The sequence below is a fragment of the Dama dama genome, chromosome 7 (genome assembly GCF_033118175.1).
Source record: "Dama dama isolate Ldn47 chromosome 7, ASM3311817v1, whole genome shotgun sequence".
NCBI classification, from domain to species: domain Eukaryota; kingdom Metazoa; phylum Chordata; class Mammalia; order Artiodactyla; family Cervidae; genus Dama; species Dama dama.
In genome coordinates, this window is record NC_083687.1 from 9,816,162 (window position 1) to 9,833,260 (window position 17,099).

The 17,099-nt window shown below is 43.3% G+C and overlaps 1 protein-coding gene across 2 annotated transcripts; it reads right to left on the reverse strand.

Annotated features, from left to right (window-relative positions):
* Positions 1-1,072: 1,072 nt before the first annotated feature.
* LOC133059370 (boLa class II histocompatibility antigen, DQB*0101 beta chain-like) lies at positions 1,073-11,475 on the reverse strand. Of its 2 annotated transcripts, XM_061146385.1 has the most exons (7): positions 11,304-11,475; positions 10,305-10,487; positions 5,091-5,360; positions 2,920-3,201; positions 2,253-2,363; positions 1,959-2,028; positions 1,073-1,402 (listed from the first exon to the last, which is right to left on the reverse strand). In XM_061146385.1, exons 2-6 carry the CDS (start codon positions 10,405-10,407, stop codon positions 2,021-2,023), a joined length of 774 nt encoding a protein of 257 aa, XP_061002368.1. In that variant the 5' UTR covers positions 10,408-10,487; positions 11,304-11,475; the 3' UTR covers positions 1,073-1,402; positions 1,959-2,020. The 2 variants fall into 2 exon arrangements, with proteins under 2 accessions (XP_061002368.1, XP_061002369.1); XM_061146386.1 differs by lacking the exons at positions 1,073-1,402; positions 1,959-2,028 and having other exon boundaries at positions 2,292-2,659.
* Positions 11,476-17,099: the final 5,624 nt, after the last annotated feature.

Below are 17,099 nucleotides of genomic sequence, written 5' to 3' on the forward strand. Positions count from 1 at the left end.
GTGACAGGCACGTGAGCCAGTAGACGGAGGCGTGAAGAGGTGGACGGGAGACACTCTGAGAGGCAGGCTGAGTAAGTGCAGGAATGCACGGGAGAGGCATAGAGGGAGAAGAGGTGGCAAAATACAGAGAAAGAGAAGCACTCACAAGCTGAACATGGATATAGAAAGGAAAGCACAGTCAGAGACAGAAAGACAGGAAAACCAATGAAGAGATTAACAGAGAGAGAAAGGGTCCTTCAGACAGAGACAACAAAAGAGAAAGGGAGAGAGAGACAAAAAGAAGAAAACAGAGATATAGATGGAGAGAGATACAGAGAGAAGTACATTGAGAGGAGAGAATGAGGCAGGAGGGGAGAAGGCCCAGAGAAGGGGCTAAGAGAGAGGGGAGACGGTCTCACTGATGTCCTGGGATCTAGGCATTTTTCTGAAGTCAAATCCGAACACGAACTTTCCAATTACGTGAAACCTCCAAATGAATGTTTTCCTTTAGGCTGATTTTAGGAAAGTTTTCATCATATGCACTGGAAAAAATACTTGCTAATAAAAGCTTCCACTGTTAATTATACATTCCGGTAGTTTGGATTCAATGAGCAATAATTTTATTGATATTTTGCCCCAGTGAGACAGGGCATTTGACAGAAGATATTTGTGCTATCCATTTCATTCATCACATCAGGCATTGGGTCCATGAAGGGACCAAATCATTTCACTTGCACAAATATATAAAAACTCATCAGACTGTAGTAGAAGCCAGAAAAGTCTGCTGCACACAGTCCCAGCTTCCAGGACCCACAGACAATGGAAAATTGAATTTACTTCACACCTCACTTCATGTTGTTACATGATACCTGAATTATACCAAGGACGGGGACCCAAGACCTTCTAGTCGCCTAGCCTGGATCTGACCTTCTTTGGGACATAACTGAACTTGAGAATCTGACCTTTTCTTTGTTAGTGTTTCCCCAGGACCACCACCATCACACTCAATAAGAATTAGGAACACAAGGGATTCACAAATCTATTTAATTTTGAAAACTATTTAATGGAAACATAAAAGAGTTTGACACTGAATTCACGGGCAGTCTTCAAAAGAGAACGAGATCAGAAATGCCTGTTGAGGGCATTTATGGTTCAAACAGACTCAGCGGGCGGCTCAGAGAGCCAATGAGGAAAGCTGAGTCATGGGCAGAAATTCAGGAAAAAATCGAAACAAAAAGAGGATGTGACAACTGCTTCTGGGTCACCGGGAGTCAGGTTCTGATGGATGATGCGGGCAGAGCTGGCTTATTCACAGTTCCTGAGAGAAGGGAGGCAGGAACCACGGAGAGGAACAGCAGGACAAGATCAGGAAAGGGTCATGACAGATCCCAGGAAGAAGAACGCTGGGGTCAGTGCAGGAACCCTGGAGGAGAGACGCAGGACTCATAAGTCACACCCACCCCTGAAGCAGATTCAGCTCTACCCGCTCTGGGTCCCTTGGGGACACTGAGATTATTCTCGTCTAACACCTGCTCTTCACTACGTCTCCTGGAACTAAGGAAGGACCATACTCCACGAAAGTGAACACACATCTTCAGCTTGAAGGGCCGCGTGGCCAGCTTCTGAGCCCAGGTCATGGACTAACTGGATGGGTGAGAACTGTGGGTCCTGCCCTTTCTCCTACCAGCAAGTTCAGGAGCACTTCCTGTCACGGTGGAGTCTGGGGCACCATTCAGACACTCCTGAATGGCTGATAGCAAAGGCTGGGTCCTCTTCTAGAGAAACCACCTCTGAGGTTTCCTGCAGAGACTGCATAGAAGGTTCCAGACTTTTCCCTGACCCCAACTCACATGAGTGAATGTGGTGTGAACCAAGAACGGAATAACAGAGGCAGGTGAGAGAGTCCAGACCAGCCCACTCCACAGCTCTGTCTGTCTTGTGAGTGTCATTGTTCCAGACCAGAAGGAGAGGGGTCTTACCTGTGGATGGAGCCTCAGGATCGGCTGGCATCAGAAGAATGAAAAGGAAGGGAAACAAAAACTCATTCACCTGTGAAGTGAGAAAATGGCATCTCTCTTTATCTCAGCCTCCGAAAGGAAAGGAAGGGGCAGTTCCAGAACGTTCTTTTCTCTTCTCCCACCCACATACAATAAAGATTCAACTGCCACAAAAGAAGATCACCCCAACTTCACTGAGACAGTCGCTAGAGAAGGATCAACAGAGGCTTTTCAGCCCAGCACCTGCCTTCCCCTTTTTCTCCCAACGTGCCTTACCTCTCTTATCCCAAAAGTGGACAAAAAGGCCCACACCAAGGAAGATCAGCCCCAGCACAAAACCTCCAATTCCGCTCCGCATCTTGCTCTGGGCAGATTCAGACTGTGCCCCTGGAAGTCAAAGCCCTCACGTCAGCATCCCCACGGCCCACAGCATCCTTGTCTGGAAGCCTGGGGTCTGGTCGTATGTATGAGAGACAGAGGGGCTCAGAAACCAGACAGAAGAGGGGAGGGCAGGCAAAGACCCCAGGGGGCTCTGATGGATGACGGGGGCAGGATGGTGGCCCCAAGGAGGCATGTCCATCTGTTTGTCCGTCCTCCACGGGTCACCTTCGGATACCAGCCTCTACGTCAAAGCCCAGAGCCTGAGCACTTCAGAAGGCACATTACTCAGGCTGAACTGCAGCCTGGAAGAGAGGGGAGAGGGGTCGGTCGTGTGAAGGGACCACCATCACATCTTGGGGGGGAAATGAGGTAAGGACTCAACAGATGCCTTTCAACTTGAGATGCTGGGATCTAGTCCTCGGTCACTTCTAGCCCAGAATCTGTGTCAGGGAGTTATGTAGGACACGAGGGATGAAGACGGACCCCACCCCACCAGACGCAGCACACTCCCTGAACTTTTCCTTTCCTGTCGAGTCCATAGGGTCAATGAAACGGCCCTTACGCCATTCTACTGTGATGGGGCTCTGGAGGCTGGGGTGGTCCACGAGGCACACGTAGACATCTCCAAGCTGCGGTATTGTCTCTAGCATCACGTGAATCTGGTAGGTCCAATCCCCATTCTGAGTAAGAGGTGTGAACCCAACTCCCGCTGTCTCCTCCTGTTGATTCCGGAACCATTTGACTTTAACTTGGCGAGGATAGAAATTTGTCACTGAACAGACCAGCAGATTATGGTGGTTCAGGGCTTCTGTACTGGCTGGAGAGACAGTCACTGTAGGCTCCACTAGGAGGAAAAGAGACAAAATTAGAGAATGAGGCAGCAAAGAAATTCTTACCAGGGGCTGCAGTCTGTCCTTAGAAACTAAAGTAGACCAGATAACAGGTATTACCGCCACCTCTAACCAGAGGCAATTACTATTCTAATTTCTAACACCATAGATTGATCTTACATGTTTGTAATTTTCATGTAAATGCAATGTTACCATATGTGCTATTTTGTTTCTGGCTTCTGTATCTCAACATAATCTCTCTGAGATGCATTCATGTAATGGTTTCCTGTTCCTTTCATTGCTATATAGTATTCTGTTGTATGGTTATAACTCAATTCATTTGTCCATTTGCTTGTTTCTCTTTTTAACATTTTATTTGTGTATTTGGCTGCGTTGAGTCTTAGCTGTGGCAGGAGAGTCTTCATTACAGCACGGATATTTTGTTGTGGCACACGGGCTTACTTGCTACACAGCATGTGGAATTTTAGTTCTCTGGCCAAGAACCCCACTACCCCTGCATTGGAAGGCATGGATAACTGGACCGCTGGACCACTGGGCAAGTCCCTGTTTATTTCTTTTTATTGCTGAGTAGTAGTCTATTATATAGTTATGCCTCAATTTGTTTCTTGATGAAAAGTTGGGTTGTTTTCAGGCTTTGTTATAAATAATGCTCTCTTAACATGCTTGCATGCGTGCACACACACACACACACACACACACACAAAGATAACAAACATTTGTCATCTATTAGAATTCTAGCTCTGGGTTTATTTAGTTTATATGCTAGCCTACTTTGTAAGAGAAGACCTTTATTTAGCAATCACTGTTTTCTTGAACAAGATCATTTATGTGAAAGCCCTTTGTGACACAGACTGGATAATTTTTTGCTGAAGTATGGTTAATTTTACTGATGTTTAGGTGATTTTTTTAATTGACATATAGTTGATTTTTTGGAGAAGGAAGTGGAAACCACTTCCAGTGTTTTTGCCAATATTCCAACTCCAGTATTTTTGCTTGGAGATTTCCGTGGACAGAGGAGCCTGGCGGGCTACAGTCCATAGGGTCGCAAGAGTCAGACACAATTTAGCAACTAAACCACGACATAGTTGATTTACAGTGTGTTCATTTCTGCTGTGCAGCTAAGTGACTCAATTATATATGTATATGCATATATATTCTTTTCCATATTCTTTTCCATTATGCTTTATCACAGGATATTGAACATAGTTCCCTGTGCTCTACAGAAGGACTTTGTTGTTTATCCATCCGATATATAATAGCTTGCATCTACTAATAGACGGGGTAACTTTTAAGCTATATTTACACACCCATATATGTGCATGTGTACATATATGCCAAGTGTGCTGGGCACGCAGTTGGAGGACCAAAGCCAGCTCCACCAAGCTGCCCCAGTGAAGCTGACAGAAGCACTGCTCTTGAGGTTGGGACTAAAAGGATGAGAGATTTCAATAGAAAAAGAAAGGGAAGAGAGCATTTTAAGGAGGAAGAATTGCTTCTGCAAGGGTAAGGATGAAGGAAGTACAGAAGAGTCAGATGTTGTAGGAAGGTGTGGGGTCTAGGAGATGACAGGGACTCAGAAACCGCAGCAGATACGGCCAGGGCTCGGGACATTCGAAGGACTGGAGTTGCCAGTCACTGTTCTCAAAGCATCTCACATCTCCTGCATCGGCAGGTTCTATACCACTAGCGCCACCAAGGAAGCCCCCAGTGATTTTCACACCCTCCCAGCTCTGCCCTGCCAGATCTTCCAACATTTTTTCCGCTTAGAGATTGACACCCCTCCTGGTCCCCCTAAGATGCTGGGAAACCACAAAAGATCACTTTCCTGCGTCCTTCCCCACGAGGCTCTGTGTGAAGGCATCTTGGCCCATCCTAAACCCACCTCTCCGCTGGACGGTGAAGCTGGCCGTCTCCTTGTAGTTGTGTCTACACAGCGTCTCCACATAGGCCCGAAACTCTGCCAGGAGGTCCTTCTGGGTGTTCCAGGTCTCAGCACACACCCGGCCCAGCTCTGTAACAGCCACAAACTTGCCCAGGTCACTGTCAAAGTGCAGAATTTCTTCCTTGTTATAGATCTGTCTGGCTACAAGCCTCACACGCTCCGTCCCATTGGTGAAGTAGCACATGCCTTTAAACTGGTACACGAAATTCTCTGTGGGAGAGCCCATCAAGTGAGATTTAGTTCAGCCTTGCATCCCAACCAACCAACCACTTGTCTTAGGGAGGCATGGACGACAGAAGGAAAATACCAAAGGATTAAATAAAATCTGCTCTCAACCCTTAGAGTTGTATACCCGGGAAAAATTTAGATGAAGCTAGACCATTCTTCACACCCTGTACAAACTAAACCTGGATGAATTAAAGCTCTGAGTATGAAATGCAATCCTACTATTACATTAGAGATGAAATCTGAGAACATCTTCATGACTCTGGAAGCATAAAGGATTTCTTAAGCAAATCATGAAAATGACAAGCCATAAAGGAGAAATGATTGATCAACTTCATTAGGATAACAGCTTACGCTCATCAAGATATCATAAGAGAATAAAAAGACAAGGCAGGAAGTACCAACAAATATTGGCAAAGCAGGTGGTGACCATGTGCTTGGTTTGGAGTATTTTTTTATTTCTAAAAATAAATAAGACAGATACTATAATAGAAAAAAAAGGGGAGAAATGTCAAAATAGGTACTACAAAAAAGACTAAACACAAGTAGACAATAAACATAGGCAGAGTTGCCCATCCTCATTAAAATCAAAGAAATTCAAGTTTAAAATACAGTGAAATATAGACACAGAGAACAGGCTTGTGGGAGGGGATGAATGGAGTGGGAGTTTGGGATGAGCAGATGCAAACTCTTAGATAAGAATGGACAGACAGTAAGTTCCTACTGTACTGCTCAGGGAACTGCATTCAATATCCTGTGATAAACCACAGTGGAACAGAGTAATTTTTTAAAAGAATGTATGTAAGTGCATAACTAAATCATTTTGCTATACAGCAGAAATTAAGACAACATTGTAAATCAACTATACTTCAAAAGAAAAATACAGTGAAATACCACTCTATATCCACCAGATAAGAAAACATAACATCTAAAATATCAAAGGTGCCAAGAACTGGGTTCTTCTTATAAGAAGCAATCAATTTGAATAATTCTTGGATATTCTGTTGTAAAGATACATATTCCATTTTGAACCTCCAATTCCATTCTAAATATATTGTCGAAGAAAAAGCAGGCTCATATGCTTCAGGATACATAGGGGGAAAAGTGGAAGCAATCCAAAAGTGCATATCAAAATGGGTCAGTACATGAAGGCTTAGACCAGGTTGTTGGCAGTGGAGGGTGTGACAAGTGTCTGGACAGGGCCACATTTTGGAGGTAGAGCTAGCACATTGGGCTTGGGATCCTACAGTGAAGAAAGACTCAAGAATGTCTCCCAGCCTCAGGGCCAGAATGTCTGGGTGGGACGGTGGTGGTATTTACAAAGAGGAGAAAATCTGGGAGAGAAAGAAGTTTAGTGGAGAAAGTCCACAGTCCATTTGTCCTTGTTAAGCTTGCGTGTCCTATGAGACAGCAAGCAGAGATAAACTTGTCAGTTAACATATATATTTGCCATTACACAGAGAAAAATCTGGACGGTTATCACCTAACTGATAAAGGGATTCTCCCCAGGAAGTGGAATTGGGGGTGGGGTAAGGGGAGACGAGGGGGAAAGAAGTTACTTCTACTTTTGACTTCATTTAGGACAGAGATGGTATGGACCTAACAGAAGCAGAAGATATTAAGAAGAGGTGGCAAGAATACACAGAAGAACTGTACAAAAAAGATCTTCATGACCCAGATAATCACGATGGTGTGATCACTCACCTAGAGCCAGACATCCTGGAAAGTGAAGTCAAGTGGGCCTTAGGAAGCATCACTATGAACAAAGCTAGCAGAGGTGATGGAATTGCAGTTGAGCTATTTCAAATCCTGAAAGATGATGCTGTGAAAGTGCTGCACTCAATATGCCAGCACATTTGGAAAACTCAGCAGTGGCCACAGGACTGGAAAAGGTCAGTTTTCATTCCAATCCCAAAGAAAGGCAATCCCAAAGAATGCTCAAACTACTGCACAATTGTACTCATCTCACACACTAGTAAAGTAATGCTCAAAATTCTCCAAGCCAGGCTTCAGCAATACAAGAACTGTGAACTTCCAGATGTTCAAGCTGGATTGAGAAAAGGCAGAGGAACCAGAGATCAAATTGCCAACATCCACTGGATCATCGAAAAAGCAACAGAGTTCCAGAAAAACATCTACTTCTGCTTTATTGACTATGCCAAAGGCTTTCACTGTGTGGATCACAATAAACTCTGGAAAATGCTGAAAGAGATGGGATTACCAGACCACCTGACCTGCCTCTTGAGAAACCTGTATGCAGGTCAGGAAACAACAGTTAGAACTGGACATGGAACAACAGCCTGGTTCCAAATAGGAAAAGGAGTACATCAAGGCTGTATATTGTCACCCTGCTTATTTAACTTGAATGCAGAGTGCATCATGAGAAACGCTGGGCTGGAAGAAGCATAAGCTGGAATCAAGATTGCCGGGAGAAATATCAATAACCTCAGATATGCAGATGACACCACCCTTATGGCAGAAAGTGAAGAGGAACTAAAAAGCCTCTTGATGAAAGTGAAAGAGGAGAGTGAAAAAGTTGGCTTAAAGCTCAACATTCAGAAAACTAAGATCATGGCATCTGGTCCCATCACTTCAAGGGAAATAGATGGGGAGACAGTGGAAACAGTGTCAGACTTTATTTTGGGGGGCTCCAAAATCCCTGCAGATGGTGATTGCAGCCATGAAATTAAAAGACGCTTACTCCTTCAAAGGAAAGTTATGACCAACCTAGATAACATATTAAAAAGCAGAGCCATTACTTTGCCAACAAAGGTCTGTCTAGTCAAGGCCATGGTTTTTCCAGTGGTCATGTATGGTTGTGAGAGTTGGACTGTGAAGAAAGCTGAGCACCAAAAAATTGATGCTTTTGAACTGTGGTGTTGGAGAAGACTCTTGAGAGTCCCTTGGACTGCAAGGAGATCCAACCAGTCCATCCTAAAGGCGATTAGTCGTGGGTGTTCATTGGCAGGACTGATGCTGAAGCTGAAATTTCAATATTTTGGCTACCTCATGCGAACAGTTGACTCATTGGAAAAGACCCTGATGCTGGGAAGGATTGGGGGCAGGAGGAGAAGGGGACAACAGAGGATGAGATGGCCGGATGGCATCACCGACTCGATGGACATAAGTTTGAGTAAACTCCGGGAGTTGGTGATGGACAGGGAGGCCTGGCATGCTGTGATTCATGGGGTCGAAAAGAGTCGGACACCACTGAGCGACTGAACTGAACTGAACTGAATATTAATAAGGTTTGAAATTGTTACAATGAATGTGTGCTACCTTTGAAACTCTTATAAAAGAAAAAAAAAGAATGGGTAAGTACATTGTAGCACACTCATAACATGGAATCTCCTACACAACAATGAAAATGGATTGATGATTGTTACATGAAAGATCTACGACAGATTTCAAACATTATTTTGAGCAGAAGTGAGACAATACATTCATAGAACAGATGCAACTAGAGCTTAGCATACTAAGTGAAGTGAGTCCAAAAGAGAAAGACAAATATCATATGATATCCCTTAAATGTGAAATCTAAAATATGGCACAAACAAGCCTATCTCCAAAACAGAAACAGAATCACGGACATGGAGAACAGGTTTGTGGTTTCTAGCAGCTTACGGGGAAGGAGAGGAATGGACTGGGAGTTTGGGGATGTAAACTACTACATTTAGAATGGATAAACAGGGTCCTACTGTAGAGCACATGGAACTCTATTCAATATCCTGTGATAAACTATAATGGAAAAGAACAAAAAAAGAATGTGTGTAAATGTGACTCAGCAAAGGAGTCACTTTGCTGTACAGAGGAAATCGGCACAACGCTGTAAGCCAACTATTCTTCAATAAAAAACAGTTTGGTAACAAAATACATGTGCAGAACATTTAAAGAGGGAAATGACTACTCTATGTTGTTTAAGGATATGTTCATATATGTCCAAACCGTGAAGAAAAGCAGTAATATTAAGATTATAAGAGTCATAATAGAGCTGACTTCTGGAAATTAGAAGTGGGTGTGATTAGGAAGACGGACATGGGGGTCTTTTGGGGTGCTGGGCACAGTCATTTCAGATCTGGTTATTGGTTTTTTGGATATTTCTGTATCACTTTTATTAAACTTTCCATATACGTTTTGCATAATGCCTGCGTTATACAAATAATGTTGTATTCCAAAATAACTGATGTTTTTAAAAATAAACGGCAGCTAATAACACCTACCCTAGAGTCATCTGTGTGCATGTGCTTGTGTTTTGGAAAGATGTGTATAAGGTATTACTACAGGATTTGGAAATTTGTGCGTGCACAGTAAATATTAATTCTCTTCTTTTTTCACTAGTCTCACAGCCCTATTCCGCAGCGATATGGATTCAGGGTTGTGCATAAACTCAGAATTAGTGACAATTGTTGCCTGGACCCATCCCATTTCTCCTCTCAGACCCGACAAAGGGCCTGCGGACCTGCAACTCACGCTTAAGGAGCTCATCCTCCTCAGAGAGTGAAGCTGTGGAGACTAAAGCTGTCTTGAATTACTCCAACCTTCAGTCCAAGCAGACATAAATACCCCTCGCCCCGAAGAGTGCCTAGAACAGTAAATCCTTGCCACTGACTCTCTGAGCAGTCTTAACACTTCTCATTTTGCCTGGCCTCTGGGGTAGAAATGGACTTTCTCTTTTTCTGCCAGAACGCTGCGATCCCAAAGTCTTTTCCCCGAGAGACACTAGCCTTCCCTCCAAATGCAGAGGTGGAAAAAAAGGAATCTAGCAACATTCTTCTTTCTGAAGAGGAAAAACCTGGACCATGATAGAAGCCCTTCTAAATTCTCCCTGTGATTTGGCCAGAGCACACTGCATCCAACCCTAAACCAAAGAGACGTCGGAGGTTAATTCCCAGATTGGAGAGCTCTGAAAAGCAGCCGTCGAGCACTTACTCGGAGCATCTCTGCAGTGAGCCCCAGGGATCCTCAGCGCCAGGAACACAGCCATCGCCACTCCAGCCACAGTCCTGGGGTTCCTGGGGACGGTCACCCTCATCTTTGCAGCCTTGAAACAGGAATGGTGGAAGAGAAGCTCTGGCAGTCACCGCAGCTGCCACCAAGGGACACAACGCTTCACTGTGCAGAGCAGGAAAATGAGGAAACCTGTGAACTTTAGGATTGGACAGTACCTAGGGGAAAGGCCAATCAATCCGATGACTTGGGATCTCATTTGTCTCTGGGTAAACACCTTCAAAGAAAGTTCTCCATTCAAAAATTACCCATGGACCATTGATAGGCACCCATCACTAGGTCATCACCAAAACCTACTGAACTGAGTCGCTGATAACGTGTTTGGAGAGTTCAGGAACCAGAAAAGGAAAGTGAATTGGCGTATTTCTCCTTGGGATATTTTTCAGTTTTTCTGGTTCTCATATTCAGGGTTTGACTGTACGGAGGTAGAAAGAAATGAAATGATATTCCTTGGGAAAGAAGATAATTGTCCAAAAGCTGTTCACTACCTTCCTTGACTTATGAGACACCATGAGATATGATGTAAAACAACAGATTTTGAGGAAAATGTACTTGTGTCAGAAGGAACTGATGAACTCTGTAACCACATGGCTCAGGGAAATTTTACTCGACGCTCTGTGGTGATCTAAACATAAATTAAATTACATTTTTAAAAACCAAAAAGGAGACAAACTATCTAATAAGGACTTGCAAGTGAATTATAACATAATTTCATACAAGAAGCATTGTGCCACCACTGGAAATTATAATGTAGAGTTATTTGACATGCTGTAGAGTAAAAGAAATCATTTTACAAAAAATACTCTGTGGCCTTCAACAAATTACATAATCTCTAGTGGAGATTTTTTTTGAAGTAATATTGGTTGCTAGCATTATGTAAGTTCTCGCCTAAACCCCACCCACAGACCCAGCACCACTCACCGCACAGCCCACTGAGGAGGCAGAGACACCCGAACGCTGCGTGTCCTTGGGGACCTGTATGGTCCCCTCTACACTGGAGGCAGAGTCTCGCTCACTGCATCACCAGGGACATCCCCAGCCTTTGTTCGTACACTTTTTGATGATGGCCACACTGATCAGTGTGAGGCGATACTTCATTGTAGTCTCGATTTGCAATTCTCTAATAATTAGCGATGCTGAGCATCTTGTCATGTGCTTTTTGGCCATCCTTATGTCCTCTTTGGAGCAAGAAAATATTTTGATTCTGGGTGAAGTCCTTGTAATGATCCTGTTGGGCAACAAGTATAGACAGAGGGGCTTTCCTGATGATTCAGATGATAAAGAATCTACCATTCGGGAGACCCAGGTCAGGAAGATCCCCTGGAGGAGGGATTGGCTACCCACTCCAGTGCTCTTGTCTGGCGAGTTCCATGGACAGAGGAGCCTGGTGGGCCACAGTCCATGGGGTTGCAAAGAGTCGGACACGACTGAGCGACTAACACACTTTCATAGACAGATGTAGACCTGGAAATAAAGACTGAGAAGGAAAAGCAGTGGATCTGGACTGGAGGACTGGAGAACAGTCAACAGAGATTTCTCTGGTGAGCACATCTGTGAAAGGCCAGTTCTCTCGGTTTCAGAAGTTTGTTGAGGACAAACACTAACTTCTTTTGCCAGCATCTCAGAATCTTTGCTCTATGGATAGACTTACAGTGTCAACATCAGAATCTTCTCCTATCAGAGAACCCAATTTCTTATTTTGTATCTAATCTGGAAACCAAGAATTATGATGAAATTGTTCTGTGATTTTATTTATGCCAACCTCAGCAATCTTAAATATTCTCCAATGCACTATCTCCTTTATTGGTGATTTAGTCATTAAGTCATGATCTCCTTCATTAGTAACTAATTAATCAATTTTTGATTAATTTTTTGAATCAATATTTTTTGCACATTTCTCACCATCTTTGGGCAACCAGTTGCATTAATTTTCTAGTGACATCTAAAGAACTCTTCTGTCATACATTCTCTCTTTCAAATTGTAAAGTGAAAGTAAAATGGGGTATTCTCTTTTTCACTTTGCAGAAACTAATGAAGAAACTGAATCAGTATATGTGTGATGTTTCCAAATTTGTAAAAATTGATATATGCCCTAGAGGCCAGTTGTTATGAATAGCAATGGACAGGCTATGTACTAGAGAACTGCATGTGTTACTTCTACTAGAATAGATATGGTTTCTATTTTTTATATGACTATCAAAAAGAGAAATGTGTTTCTTTTTCTAATCTCGTCTGTGTGCCTGAATTTTTTGACTTCCTACTTTCACTGAATCAACATTTATTGAGTTGCTCTGTTCTAGGCACTGGGAATCCATCAGTGGTGGGGAAGAAGAAAGAATTCCTAGTCTCCTGAAGCTCAGTTCTAGCAGGACTGCGTGCATTATACTCTGAAAAATGCGTGGATTGAACTAGATCATCTCTACTGTCTCTTCTAGGCCTTAGAGCCTGTGATGAGGTGACATCTTGTGGTGACTGGGGAGCTGGTCAGTGCCCTGAGGCCACAGAACAGTCAGTTTGCCAAATGGACTTGCTTTTGTTGACTCAAGTTATAATAAATCAGATTTGGGTTTGTATCTACATGATCCTTTTATAGAATATTAAATTCAATGTGTCTTTCACCCAGATCTGTATCGATAGAGCTGCAGACTTCCTCTGTAAGGTCGGTGACAGCAATAACTAAGAACAGAGGCCTAAGGAGGGAAGGACGGATACAGGCAGTGAGGGGACAGAAGCACAGGGCTTCTCTGGCTGGACTGGAAAGCGCCTCATCACCTCTGCTCCCTCCCCTGAGTTTCCATGTCCCCCATTGCTTCGTTCAGAGCCTTGCAGACCGAGGTAATATGAGAAAAAGGAGATGTGGAGGCTAGTGTGGAAATCCCCTTAGAAAATGTCAGATTTCCACGGGGATTCCCTCCAAGAACTTGGAGAGTTCAGTTCAGTTCAGTCACTCAGTTGTGTCTGACTCTTTGTGACCCCATGGACTGCAGCACATCAGGCCTCCCTGTCCATCACCAACTGCCAGAGCTTGCTCAAACTCATGTCCATCGAGTTGGTGATGCCATCCAAACATCTCATCCTCTGTCATCCCCTTCTCCTCCTGCCTTTAATCTTTCCCAGCATCAGGGTCTTTTCCAATGAGTCAGTTCTTCATATCAGGTGGCCAAAGTATTGGAGCTTCAGCTTCAGCATCAGTCCTTCCAATGAATATGTAAGACTGATTTCCTTTAGGATGGACTGGTTGGATCTCCTTGCAGTCCAAAGGACTCTCAAGAGTCTTCTCCAACACCACAGTTCAAAAGCATCAATTCTTCAGTGCTCAGCTTTCTTTATAGTCCAACTCTCACATCCATACATGACTACTGGAAAAACCACAGCCTTGACTAGACAGACCTTTGTTGGCAAAGTAATGGCTCTGCTTTTTAATATACTGTCTAGCTTGGCCATAACTTTTCTTCCAAGGAGCAAGTGTCTTTTAATTTCTTGGCTGCAGTCACCATCTGCAGTGATTTTGGAGCACAGAAAAATAAAGTCAGCCACTGTTTCCACTGTTTCCCCATCTATCTGCCATGAAGTGATGGGACCGGATGCCATGATCTTAGTTTTCTGAATGTTGAGCTTTAAGCCGACTTTTTCACTCTCCTCTTTCACTTTCATCAAGAGGCTTTTTAGTTCTTCTGCTATTTTCTGCCATCTGCATATCTGAGGTTGTTGATATTTCTCTTGGTAATCTTGATTCCAGTTTGTGCTTCATTCAGCCCAGCGTTTCTCATGATGTACTCTGCATATAAGTTAAATAAGCAGGGTGACAATATACAGCCTTGATGTACTCCTTTTCCTATCTGGAACTAGTCTGCTGTTCCATGTCCAGTTCTAACTGTTGCTTCCTGACCTGCATACAGGTTTCTCAAGAAGCAGGTCAGGTGGTCTGGTATTCCCATCTCTTTCAGAATTTTCCACAGTTTATTGTGATCCACACAGACAAAGGCTTTGGCATAGTCAATAAAGCAGAAGTAGATGTTTTTCTGGAACTCTGTTGCTTTTTCGATGATCCAGTGGATGTTGGTAATTTGATCTCTGGTCCCTCTGCCTTTTCTCAATCCAGTTTGAACATCTGGAAGTTCACGGTTCGTGTACTGTTGAAGCCTGTCTTGGAGAATTTTGAGTATTACTTTACTAACGTGTGAGGTGAGTGCAATTGTGTGGTAGTTTGAGCATTCCTTGGCACTGCCTTTCCTTGGGATTGGAATGAAAACTGACCTTTTCCAGTCCTGTGGTCACTGCTGAGTTTTCCAAATTTGTTGGCATATTGAGTGCAGCACTTTCACACCATCATCTTTTGGATTTGAAATAGCGCAACTGGAATTCCATCGCCTCCACTAGCTTTGTTCATAGTGATGCTTCCTAAGGCCCACTTGAATTCTTGTTGCAAAATGTCTGGCTCTAGGTTAGTGATCACACCATCATGATTATCTGGGTCACGAAGATCTTTTTTGTATAGTTCTTCTGTATATTCTTGCCACCTCCTCTTAATATCTTTTGCTTCTGTTAGGTTCATACCATTTCTGTCCTTTATTGCCCATCTTTGCATAAAATGTTCCCTTGGTATCTCTAATTTCCTTGAAAAGACCTCTAGTCTTTCCCATTCTCCTCTATTTCTTTGCATTGATCACTGAGGAAGGCTTTCTTCTTGCTTTCTCTCCTTGCTCTTCTTTGGAACTCTGCATTCAGATGGGTATATCTTTCCTTTTCTCCTTTGCCTTTCTCTTCTCTTCTATTCACAGCTATTTGTAAGGCCTCCTCAGACAACCATTTTACCTTTTTGCATTTCTTGAACTTGGAGAAAACCAACTTAAAGTCCACCGCGATCACCATCTGGCTATACCACATCACATTTCAGAGCAGTGACCCATGGTTGCCTAAGCAAAGACAACTCGGGTTTAAGATGATTACATTTCTGAACTTTTCTCAACAGAAATTTTATCTGATGGCTAATCTAGCATTGTGACCATTTCCCTCACCTGGACGTGAAACCTAGGCTTCTTTCAGCTCATCCCTGGCTTGCCAAGGATGCTACAGTTGAGATTGTTCTGTCCCCAAAAGCCCAGCCACATAAGACCTGTGACTGCCTCTCTCACCTTACCTTCCCCTCCCAAGCACACTCTGGAGCCCAATCCTAACAGGTCACCATTAAAATCCTCGAGTTTATGAGACTACAAAAAATACTTTAACTTGGACACTAGTAAATCAAGGGAAATTATTCAACTTTGATATTTTCTTTCCACCAGTACCATGTGGCAAAACACTCCTCAGTGAAGGGAAGGATCTCTTTACAGAAGCAACAGTGCATGTAAATGAAGAAGGGATGATAGAATTAGTGCATTCCCTATCTACAATCAGTTCAGTCAGTTCAGTCGCTCAGTTGTGTCTGACTCTTTGCGACCCCATGGACTGGAGCACGCCAGGCCTCCCTGTCCATCACCAACTCCAGGAGCTTGCTCATTTCTACATTTCCCAGGGATTTAACTGACCCAGGCAATGGTTCCTAACATTACCGAGAGACAAGCAGTGTGTGTGTCTCATGGTGAGATCACAGCGCCACCTATGGACGTTTCATAGGAATGACATCTAAGTCTAATCCAATCGCTTCAAGCAGCTGTCTATTTGCGAGACCTGCAGAGGACAGAGGAACATGGCAATCCACACCGGATGATTCAGTCAGTAAATCCGGACTGCAGAGAACTGTGCAGGCCAATAGCTCAGGAATGTCACTGTACTAATCATAAGGAACAAAAAGGGATGGAGGACAAAACTGTAAATGTGAATAAACATAAATGACAACCAAATAAAAAGGAATACATTTGACTCAGTTCTAATAAGGTGGATGAACCTAGAGCTTATTATACAAAATGAAGTAAGTCAGAAAGAGAAAGACAAATATCATATATTAACGTACATATATGGAATCCAGAACCATCGGTTCTCATGTACTGATGAAGCCTATTTGCAGGGCAGCAATGCAGACACAGACACAACAGGGGAAGGAGAGGGTGGGATGAGCTGAGACCACTGAAATATGTGCATCACCATGTGGAAAATCAGAGAGCCGGGGGAATTTGCTGTTTGACCCGGGAGCTCAAATCAGGGCTCTGTGATGACCTAGGGAGGTGGGATGGAGTGGGGGCTGGGAGGGAGGTTCATGAGGGAGGGGACATACCTATACTCATGGCTGATTCATGCTGACATATGGCAGAAACCAACACAATATTATAAAGCAATTATCCAGTTAAAAATAAAGACATTTAAATTTTTTAAAAGACTCCTAAGCTAGAGTGTCCAATAATTTACACTTGAGTAAATAGACCACAAAGAAATTTTTTAAAATAGTTGATATAATGGTCCAGATATGATTACTTTTTATTTTTTAAAAAAGATTTAATTTGCTCTTTTAAAATATTTATTCATTTGACTGCAATGGGTCTTAGCTGTGGTTCACAGGATCTTGTTCAGCTGTGGCATGCAAACTCTTAGTTGCGGCATGTGGGATCCAGTTCCCTGACCAGGGCTTGAATCCAGGCCCCTGCACTGGGAGCACACGAGTCTTAGAGACTGGACCAGCAGGGAAGTCCCATGATTACTTTTCCAAATTTTATTGAGTTATAGTTGATGTATAACGTTGTGTTAATTTCTACCACACAGCCAAGTGATTAACCTGTATGT